This window comes from Neopsephotus bourkii, unplaced genomic scaffold (genome assembly GCF_033783945.1).
Source record: "Neopsephotus bourkii isolate Nb327-2 ecotype Australia unplaced genomic scaffold, CSIRO-AGI_Nbou_v1 NB_1663, whole genome shotgun sequence".
Classification (NCBI taxonomy): Eukaryota; Metazoa; Chordata; class Aves; order Psittaciformes; family Psittacidae; genus Neopsephotus; species Neopsephotus bourkii.
This window is the reverse complement of record NW_026902137.1, coordinates 3406961-3418421: the sequence shown is the minus strand read 5'-3', so window position 1 is coordinate 3418421 and position 11461 is coordinate 3406961. Positions and strand designations below refer to the sequence as shown.

The window sequence follows — 11461 nt, the reverse complement described above, 5'->3', positions numbered from 1 at the left end:
CTCTGCGGAGGCAGGTTGGCTGGTAACCACGGCGTGAGGGAGGCGGGGGGCTGCCCCCGCGGGCCTCGGCGGAACGCGCGCCCCGGCAAGGGCTATGATCGCTCTGGGCTGTGTCTTCGGCGCTTGTTAAAGGCACGATTTGCGCGGCCATGGCTCTGAGGGAGCTGAAAGTTTGCCTTCTGGGGGTAAGTGCTGTGTGGCCGGCTGTCCGCGGGACGGTGGCAGGGAGGGGGTCTGCTGAGGGGCTGGCTTAGAAAGCTTTCTGTAGTGGTGGAGAGTTTCTGTGTAAGCCTGGAGAGGCTCTGAGTGGGAGTTCTTCCCCTGGGTGAAGGGTGGGCCTCGCTCCCGCTGGAGCTGCCGGCGCGCCCCGGCTCTGAGGCCGCGTCCCGCTGAGGAGAGCGGGCGGCCGGAAGGGCCTTCCCCTGCACAGGGTAGGCGTTCTCCTGGGGTAAACATCGCTCCTTTTTTTCCATTTTTTGCTTTATAAAAGAGGAGAGAGGGAGCAGCGGCACCCAGTGTGTGCTTTCCTCTTCCCTGTAAGCTGTTTCAGGCTTAGAATTCACAAAATAAATAAATAAAGGTACCCGAAATCAAACTCGAGGGGGAGGGGCCTGAACTTTTTTTCTTAAACAGCGTATGTAGGCTTTGGAAGTGTCTGAAGCGTTGCAGGTGGTGGAAGAAGGAGACATTAAACAAACTGAGGTAGACGTTCAGAAGAAGTTAAGGCTATAAAGCTGTGTTGTTGGTTTGGTCTGAGGGCTTCACTGGAGAGCCTCACGTTGAATAGGTGGAGCTGTCCCCACCTGTATCTAAATCTTGAGTTGTACATGCTAGCAGACTTGTTTTCTGCTTCTAAATAGCCACACTGCTCTTCGGGGGTGGAAATCGAGTGTTTCTGTTATCCTTTTGTTACGAAGGCATTTAAGTTAACTACGAGCCACTGTTCACATTCACCTAACCTGAGAAACCTTTGCTCATGTAAGAAGAGGAGAATAAGCACGCAGGAAAACTGGTCGTTGAACTCCTATAGTCAGGAGCTGCGTCAGTGTTCCTAGATAATAAGCTTTAATGTGAGAGGAAAGTAGCTTGAAAAGATAAACACAGCCATGCATACTGTACCCAAATTTACCACAACATTTGGAAGATTCAAGAAAATGCGTGAGTAGTGTAAAATTTTATTTTCAATTAAGCAGGTTCTCAGAGTTTTTTCTCTTTAAATTTTAATGAGTCTTGAAATGTAAAGCAAAACGTTTGTCTTCACTTGTCATAATTAAATGACCATTTAAAATGTCCAGCTGCTATTGAGAGCAGTCTTGCTGCTAGTAGTTGCGTTCTTTTACTCCCAAAGGTGCCTTTCAACCATGAAGTCAGTGGTGCAAATACATACATGACCCAGAATTTTCGTGTTGCGTTTCCTCTTTTACCATTCATAGCTCTGTGGAATTCCATTAGATACATGTTTCAGGTGTGTCACAGAAGAAATTTCAAGTCTTTCATTAAGCAGGGTGGGACAGCATTAGTCAGAAGTTGAAATGTGTGTGTCACTCTTGTATAACTTCGTGTGCTCCATGGGCTTGAAAAAATAGAATGCCATACTCAGTTGCTGTCTATTTTACTAACAGCCATAGATGGTTTTTCCCTGTTCTTGTTCAAATGCAATCTGTGCTAGCTTTGGAAGAAACAGAAGTTTGAATAAATGATAATAAGCATGAGTGCAGATTTTACGGTCCTTCATAAAAATATCTTAACAATTTTGTATAGAAAGCTAACTTATCAGAGAATTGTCATTTCTACTGAATTGTTGTAATATCTGAAGTATTTCAGAATAAAACTTCTCGGAGATTCGCTGTGGGAACATATGATTCATGTACAGTGTACTGCAAGATCTGAGGACAAAAAGAAACATCTGGTTATAGTAACTAATGTCTCTTTCAACTCTTTATGTTCTTTTTTTAGGATACAGGTGTGGGCAAGTCAAGTATTGTGTGGAGATTTGTAGAAGATAGCTTTGATCCCAACATCAACCCAACAATAGGGTAAGAAACTAAGTACAAGTGATTTATTTAAGACTAAAACCAAATTGTACAAATATATGTTTGTACCTCCTGAATAGATCACTTGATTCTCTGTTGTGGCAGTTAAATGTGGTAATAAACGTGACTGCAGCCCTCATTAGCTCATGAGCTACCTTAGGAAACGTAAAAGTATATGCAGCACTCTTATAACTCCATTTTCATGTGTGAGATCTGGACCTATTTTGTATTCTTAATCTAAGACAGCAAAATTGTGCTGGAGATCCTGGGTTCTGAATAAATGATGCTTCTGTTAAAGGAATAATGTGCTTTTCTCATTCACTACTCTTAAGTTTTGAAGGCTATTATGTGACTACATGCTTTTATTTTTTAAGGTTTGTTTTTTTTTGCTCCTCCCTCCAGTGTAGCACCTATCTGGAGGCAGGAACAAAAAGGGATCACAGGCACATGTCTTCCCAGGGGAATGTCTGTAGCAGATACTGTGTAGTAACTTAAGGTGCTGTTAGAAGATGCTAGCTATTGTGCTAATGAAGCTAATGTGCAGAAGAGAATTTGTCTTCATGAGTTTAATGACAGCACTGGGATTAGTATACTTCTTGAAGTGACAGACTTAAAGTATGTCTCTTAGCCGTCTTAACATAATCATTCATTGGCCTGAGGATTTGACATGTTGGTAGTTTGCTGCAGTAGTATAAATGAACCAAAACTTGTCTAAATGGCAGGGATGCAGTCCCAAAATTTTAAGCAAATTAATTTTGAAACTTTCTAGACCTTGTTTTAGGAGGTGGGAAGAACAAACTAAGGATTAGAGGAGTTCTGATCATCCTAAAACTAAGGCTGAGGGACTTTCTGTTTACTCCTGTGGTTTTGAGTTCATGAGATACAATCTTGTTTCCTGTCCCTTTTTCATTCCTCTTAGTGTTATTTGAGCAGTCGCACTTTATCGTGAATGTTCATCATTCAGGTTCAAATACAGGCAGCTGTAGAAATCCCGTCAGAATTCTGCAACTTTTGTCTCCTCAGGATGCTGAGGATGTACTCTGCTTTGCCTGACCAGCATATATCTGGTACATGCCTGATCAGCATATATAAGGCACTGCAGAATATCTAGTCTTTCATTATAGCATCAAAAGGAATTATGAATGAGTATAAAACTAATTCAGGTGCATCTTGTTCAAGTATTTATAGTGCTTACTTAACTGGTAGAAGCAGCTGGAAAACTTAGTAGGGATAATGCCCATTTTCTTACTAGAAGCAGTTGAGTATAGCTATAAATTTGGGGGGGGGTTGTTGACCCAAAAGTAGTTTGTCTTTAAGCTGGTTTTCTTGTTGTTGTTGTTTTTTTTGCTGTTGTTTTTTGTTGGTGGTGGTTTGGGGTTTTTTTTTTGACATCTGTCATAATGAAAGCTTCGTTTGTCAAAGAATTTCAGGAAGTGTTTAACCTCTGTTGTCGGCTACCGTTTAGTTGTGATGTGAATTAGAGCAACACAGCTGTTCAGTTCAAATTGACTATATAGGAATGTTTTGGTTTATAGAACCAAGTAAGGTAATTTCAGAGATAATCTGTGATTTAGGGAGTTGTTTCCATGTTGGCTAGAGAATTCAGAATTGGTGCTTAATTTGTAGCAGTCTTAAGGAAGTGGAAGTCTTTTTGTGGTTTGCAACAGATACTCCTATCACTTTATTTCTTGTTACTCTGCTAAAATACGTAATCTAATTAACTGTATTAACATTGAAATGTATTGCAGTTAGATTCTTCTTGGTGATGCTGCAACCTTTTATTTGGCCTCTTAAAAGAATAATAAGCTTTGGAGACTGAGATGCTATTTGGCAAACTATCTGAGCTTGAGGAATGGAGAGGAGGTTACCTCTTAGTGCTGAAAGCATTGTATAATTGCTCCCTTTGCTTTTTAAAAATGTAGATAGCTGTTCTGTCCTCCTACAACACAGAAACATATCCAAAGACTCCAGTTGTAGTAACTACAGAAGTGTCACAAGCAGCATTAAAATCTGTGCCCTGGTGGTACTTAAGATCCAAGAATGAAGTTTGGAGTCGGGTATTTCGTGGTGTTGATCATGCTGGGAGACTCTTGCTCTCTGAATCTACAAGCAAACTTTGTGTACTATAGGAAGCTCCAGCATGGGCAACCACCTGCATTCTGTACAGAATTGGCGGTAGAACAAGTTTGGGAACCTTCAGTATTGTCAAGTGACAGGAAATAAGCATGCAAAGGGTATTGAGGTTCATAATGTAGGATCTCCTATGCTTAAAATTATCATGGCATCTATAGTTCTTATTCAACAAGGATTTGAATTCAGTGTGTGGCTTCTATAGTAAAAAATGTGCCTACAGGTAACAGAGCAAAGAGCTCCCACTTGTAAAAGATTAGGTCTCAGAATTCCTGTTCATGTGGAAAACACAGTGATTCATGTAAAGTAGATCAAGTAAAACACAAGTAATTTCCAATGTTTTTCAATATGTTACTGTAAAACAGCTAGAAGTTGGGTGGGGGCAGCTGGAGCACAGGAATAAGTGAGAGTGTGCACTTCTGAAGTGCATAAACCTCTGCAAACAGAAGCATATAAGAACAGGTTTGAGGAGCTGTGTAAAGTGCAGAAAACAAGCAACTTGCTCATTATTGACTTTTCTCTCCTTAACATCTACCTATAGTGATATGAATCTTCTTTATCTTATTCCCAAGTATGGACTTGCCAGCATTTATCTGAATGTTAGGACAGAGATAGAAAAAGCTGATACAAAGGGGAAAGATTGATCTCTTTCCCTCTGGAAGTTTCTGGTACATGCTTAAGTGAGTTGCTGTGGTGATTCCTCCATTTAGGAAGAGTGCTGTTAAAAAGGCTGACCTTCCTGATTTATTATTTTTTTTTTTGGCTATACATCCTTCAATTTTATCAAAAGCTTATGAACAATAAAAGCTTAAAATTTGAAATTGTGTTCCTTCTGTTTTCTTAGTTTAATTTCATTCTATGCGGCCCTTTGCCTTATTAACTTCAGCCTTTATGTATGAAAATCTGTATCGGTTTTGTGTGTATGTGAGTGAGAAGCACTTTTATTGGGACGCAGACCTTTTTGAAAGTTCATGGTGGTGATGTTCTAAGAGCCTGATTATATTCTGAAAAGCATAAGCTGTTATTTTTTTTCCAGAGCCTCATTTATGACCAAGACTGTACAGTATCAAAATGAGCTACATAAATTCCTAATTTGGGATACAGCTGGACAGGAGCGGGTGAGTAGAATCAATATCTGTGCTTATAGTTCTGGCTAGAGATTGGGTTGCTTTTCAGCCCTGCCCTTGAAAGTCACAATGTGATCTGGTTTTATGAACATGTCCTAGAATGTTTGCTTCTAGGCAGGTTTCTGCCTGTAAATATGGTTTTATTTTTCATTTTTGGTATGGTTAAAGGACAGGGTTAAGGGTGATTACCTAAGAGGAGTATATAAAAACAAAAGATTGGATTTAGCTTCACTAAGAGTGCCATGTCAAAAGAAAATGGGGTGGAGAGGGAGCCAGCAGCTGTCTCTAGCACCTTTTCTAGTTGAGTTTTAAACATTCAGCTGCAGTTACTTTGCAGCCAGTGCCTCTGGCAGCATGAGAATCGAAGTGAAACGAATAATTGTGTTTCATCATATGAGTAAGGCCCCACTTCTGGGAAAATTTACAACTGCTAACATGTTGTTAGCTTCAGTGTTTGGGTTATTAATGTGAGTAAGGTACGGGCTTCGGCTTTAAAAAGCAACGTTTCAAGCAGTGTTATAGGTAATAACTGATGTATTATAGTTTTCTCTCAAATCTGATAATGTTAGAAGCTATGTCAAGAAATCTATTTTGATGTTTTGATCTCTGCAGCATATGTAGTTCTGAGGGGAGGCAACAAAAGCTTTCAAGAAAATGACTAGTCAAATGAAATCCATTCATTAATTTGCATGATTTTCACTTAGAATTTAAAAGGAAGACTTTGCTAGTGAACTTGCTTGATTATGGATTCCTAGTAACAGTGGTAGAAATCATAGTAGCTGTATTAAGAATGCTGTCTTGCAGATTCTTGACTGGTAACTATTGGCAATTATCAGTCACTTGTGATGAGCTTATTTAGGATGAGTGAACTGTAATAGATACCAGAGCTGTCCCCCATAAGCGCCAGTTTGATCAGGTGGGTTATTATTTCAGGATAATAGCTGGAAAATGCAGCTGTACTATTTATCAGGATTGGTTGTAGAAAGTAACTGAAGTATATTTGTACTGCATTTCAGTGTCCTAGATTTTGAATGACAGTTTATTTCCATCCAGCAGCACTATATAAAGCAAATTTATGTTGCCAGGGATGTGTCCCAGGGATATGTCCAGTAGTATCCATGTTACTGGAAATACCCAAGTCCTTCCATTACCAGTACTCACTCAGCATTTCTGTGAATAGTTTGTCTTAAGTGAACATCTTAGCCCATTTGGAAATGTTAATGCTGGCATGTGAGTGTACTGAGAGGTAGAATACAACTTCTGAGAGGCTGATAGTCTTAAACTGAAAGCTTTATGAACATGCCTGCCACAACTTGGCAAGAAACTTCCAATGCATATTAGCGTTCCATCCTGTTCACTTTAGCTGTGTTTGCAAGCCATGGGAGAACACTGTAATTTGGATTCAGCTCACTATAATCAGAGTAAGCATCTCTGCACATGACCATCATGTTCCTTGTATTTGTTTTTAGACTTTGAATGATGCCTCTTTAATTTCCTTCTGTACAAGTTGTGTGGTATCTTTCTTGAAATAAAACCAGGAAAGATGCCTTACTTGGTCTCTGACCTGTGAGCTGTGATGTCTGTGAAGCTTATGTTCCACACCTGAGAAAAGTCACTGTGAGGCCACAAAATAGCCAGGGAAACCAGTGAAATGGGAGCAAGAATATTTACTTAGAATTATGTCAGTATCTTCATAGATGTTTCTTTCTTCAGAAGAGAGCAGCACTGTCACTTGCTGCTAGTCACAGATGGTCTGTATACATGCCTTTCCCTGGAATCCGTAGCAGAGTTACATCCAACAATGAATTATGGAAGGGATTTCCTCCATGATATCTGGAATACTGTAAATGTCCACACCATTCTTGGAACTAAAATGTCTCTGCTGAGCTGTGATACTTAATGCACAGAATTTGTAGTTTGGCTTCTTGAGGACCATTTGCTGTTTTCCACTTCAAAAGCCCAGGAGTGAATAAGTTCCATGCTGCACTGGGCAATCCCATGTTCTAAATGACTTCAGGGAGTAGTGGGCCTGCTTCACTCCAGAGGTGGGAATGTGCACTAACTCACTTCACACAGCTCGTTGCACAGCCTTATTTCTTCTCTCATTTCTTCTACACAGTATATATGGTTGATAGGTGATGACTTGTAGCAGATCACTTACAGCAGTCAAGTTTTTTGCCTTCTTATTTTAGGATTTTGAGTTTCTCTAGATAATTGTGTCTTAGTAATTCTGTCAAAACACAAATTGGAGGCTGGAGGGTAAGCTGAAGTGTCTGGAAAAATAGCAAAAGGAAAATTCAGTGTTTCTTGATGACATCTGTTTTGTTAATGTGTTTTATCTGCTGGCTGCCCTTAGGTGGAAAAAAGTATCTAAGTGTTAGCAGTCAGGAAATGAGAGTAATACAAAATCAGCAAGTGAAAGTTGGTTTATTCCCAATGTAAATAGTCAAATAATCAAAAAGCCAGGTTGCAACCAGTCCAAGTGGTGGTTTACCAAATACGTTTCCCTTTACATTTTAGTACTTGGGAGGAAGAGAGGGATTATGTCCCAACATGATCTGAATCCCTGCCTGTGTCTCCCTTTCCCACTATTAAATATTTTTATATTCTGAACTTTGTGTTCAAAATCCTGTTTTCAAAACAGAATTTGAAAGCCAAATGTAAATGCTCTGGAATTCTGCTTTATAGCAAGATTTTTATGATTTATAGTAGTGCTCTCAGTTGAACTGTACTAAGCAAAAGCAAATTGGTATTTTATTAGAATTGAATAAGCTTTTATGAAAAACTGAATTCTAGGCATGATTCTTACCGTGAGTAATAAGATGCACAAAAGCACTAAATCACATATGCTTACACAAAAGGGGTACATGCAATTTGTACTTTAAATGAGAGTTTTGTTTGCTAGATTAGTTGTCTGTTTCTTTTTAAGTTCCAGAATACCATACTGTTTTTAAGAATGCTTGAGTTTTGATGCAATTTAATTGTATGCTTTATCACTTTCTTCAGTCCTGGATTCATAGCGCTGCCCATGCAAAGGCACAGGCTTGGTTTCTATTCTGCAAATGCACTACCAGCCAAATATACCTGCCCTAGATCTAATTTTGAATATTACAATAGAATTACAGTAGCCTTTTGCTATCTAGCATGTTCCTTAAAGCTCTGTTTGCAACAGGTCACATGGCTGTGGGCTTTTGCAGTTTTCAGTTTTAAACATGTTTCTAACTTGTGGAGGGGAAGCCCTGAAGCTGTAAATTAAATTACAAAGAAGGAAACCAACATTTCTGGCATTGAAGGGTGCCATGACTGATCCATGGGGCTAGAGGTTGACACCAACTTCTGAATGCTTCAGAGCAGCAGTAACATATGCTAGATTTCTTGAAATTACTTGTCCAAAAGCGTGAATGTCTTGGAGGAAGAGGGTAGTTCAATTTTGACCGATTTCACCTTGTCTGGTATTTAAAGTTGAGCATATATCCTGTCTGTGCATATAATCTGCAATATTTTAAATGAGAGATTCTAATCTAGTCAAAGTAAGGTCAAGTTTGGCTTCCTGCTTTCTCTCAGTAAGTGTGCTGCTGATCCCGAAGCCATTTATTGGTTGGCCTTTGTAAAACAGTACTTGAATGGAAGTAATGTATATTGTTGCACAGCATCTCTGTAATTGTAAAGAAAAGTTTTCCACTAATGTGGACTTTAAAGCTAGTTCTCACTTCCTCATAATATAATAATAATGAGATCATGGAGATCAGTAGAAGATCAGATTCATAATGTCTGGTGTCTTTCTTCCAGTTTCGTGCTTTAGCCCCAATGTATTACAGAGGGTCAGCAGCAGCCATTATAGTGTATGACATCACAAAGGAGGTAAGAAATGTGATGTTTTCCCAGCATTACTATTTTATGTGGGGTGTGAGGGTGTCATGGGCCAGTTCTGACTCTTTAATTCCTTCTTTTTCTTTATTTTCTTTTTTCTTTTCAACACATCAGGAAACTTTCTCAACATTAAAGAACTGGGTTAAAGAGCTTCGACAACATGGACCTCCGAACATTGTTGTAGCTATTGCAGGAAATAAGTGTGATCTTAATGATGTAAGGTAAATAGCTTGGTAACTTGGAGATTTTCACTTAAGCTCATAGTGCTAAATATTTTAACATTTCAGATCAGGTGAAAGGTATAGAGCAATCCAAGCTGTTTTGCACTAGCATTGTAGTTTCACAAGTGGTCTGAGCTGTTTCTGCTGTCAGAAGACTTGGTTAGTCTGGCTTGCACAGTCTTGCCCACTTCCTCCCAGTGTTGGTGTGAGTATGTGTGTGATGGTGTAGTGAATCAGGCTATAAAGTAGGTCCAGATTAAAACCAACCGTTTTTAAAAAGGAAAACTCATCCAAGTATATTTATGTTTCTCACACCATGAACACTTGCTGGCATAACAGAGGTGGGATAGCAGGGTTAGGAATGAGCAGTTTACAGTGAGACAGGATTACCTTTCTAGAGGCAGTGCCAAGTTACACAAGTCTAAACTCCCTGTGAAACTACAGCGTAATACAAGCTGTTTATCTCACTTTATAAGAAGTACCCCTGTCAGTCTGTAGCACCTCATTTTGTTAGGAAAACATCAAGCCTGTTGGAAAGCATTGTGTAGGCTTTTCTAACTTGCTTGTTCAGGTGCCTTCCTTCCCTGCTTCAATATTGGGGTGGAATTGGCTTGTAGCTGAAATAGTTGTAGGGAGTGGGAAAAGTTCTTGAGAAACTTTATGAACAGCCATAGTTTCAAGAAGGCATGTACTAAAAACAAAAGAAGCCCTTTTTTATTGATGTCTGGGTTGAGTAAGCCAAAATTCAGAAAGAAGGTATGTGCAAACTTCTTGGGTTTAGATTTTATTGGAAAAGGTACCACAGCTCTTGTCTCAAAGGAGACAGATGGTTATGTGTTTAAAGAATCACTGCAAAGTTAGTTTTTAGTATAATTTTACAAATTGTTAATATATAGGAGTTATCTAGGGAGCTCTAATAACTTTTGTTAGAAGTAGCATGTCTCTTGAAAGAACTGACGAAATAAAATTAATTAGAAGGCAAATACAAAGCATGTAGGTAGTATTTGTCTCAAATGTTTATTTCTTGGTGCTTAGTTGACATAAATTATGCTAACATTGTTATTCAAGCTGATGAGCAAGATTCCTTGTACTTCAGCCAGAGGCAGTATTTGAGTCAATGATCTAAAGTCTGTGCTTTTGATACCCTGTAGTCCCTTGTTACTGAAAGCAGCCTATGTTTTCTAGAAATTGTATGTAAGGTGATACAACATATAGTCCAATCTTCTCTCTACATATCAGGCTTTGTTTTTCATGTTATTTAAGGAAACGTTACCAGCTTGTCTACCTTAAGGGTGTAGAGTAACTTTTTCACTTCTTGACTCTTTCGTCAGTCTAAATATATTCCTGTTTATAGTTATATTTTCATGCTACATGTAAAGTAAATGCTATATGAATGATCTGTGCAGTGTTGCGAGATACATATTTTTGTAAACAGCTGTAGGAAATCCACTGGGTTAGTGGAATTAATGCCTTAGTATCTTTTCAGTACATCTAAAACTGTGTGTGTCAAGATTGAAAACACCCTGTAATGACTGATTGCAGACCTACACTTAAAGCACTCAAGAAACAAACTCCACTGTAATGCTGTCAGATGGATTAAGGCATTGTTTAGTTTATGATTGTGCTTCAGTGATGCTCATACCTCAAGACAGGGAGGCGGCATAGAGTAATGGATGAGCATTAACTTCAGGGTGAGGGAGGGCTGTGGTGCCAGACAGGTAAAATACAAAATACTCATTAGTGAGACAGTTGAAAGCTTAATCTGTCCCTAAAGATTTTTGACTAATGGTGGGTTTTTGCATTCACAGTTTTTTCTTTGCTTTGTTTTTTGCAGAGAAGTCATGGAAAAAGATGCTAAAGACTATGCAGATTCCATTCATGCAATATTTGTAGAGACAAGTGCGAAAAATGCAATTAACATTAATGAACTCTTTATAGAAATTAGTAAGTATTGAAACAGTTAATACACTTCTGAAAGAAGTTCAAGTAGAAATTTGATTACTTCTTGTGGTATTCAGGTGAGAGTATACTGGCTTGAATTTGTGACAGTTGGGCATGAATACAAACTGCAAAATGAGCT

The 11461-nt window shown here is 38.9% G+C and overlaps 1 protein-coding gene across 1 annotated transcript in view; it reads left to right on the top strand.

The window, feature by feature from the left end:
• Positions 1-32: 32 nt before the first annotated feature.
• RAB22A (RAB22A, member RAS oncogene family) overlaps positions 33-11461 on the top strand; it is a 41026-nt gene continuing 29597 nt past the window's right edge. Inside the window, exons 1-6 of the mRNA XM_061375659.1 lie at positions 33-185; positions 1957-2036; positions 5200-5281; positions 9080-9151; positions 9275-9381; positions 11216-11325. Coding sequence (XP_061231643.1) covers positions 150-185; positions 1957-2036; positions 5200-5281; positions 9080-9151; positions 9275-9381; positions 11216-11325 — 487 coding nt within the window. The 5' untranslated portion in view covers positions 33-149. The remainder of the gene's footprint in view (positions 186-1956; positions 2037-5199; positions 5282-9079; positions 9152-9274; positions 9382-11215; positions 11326-11461) is intronic.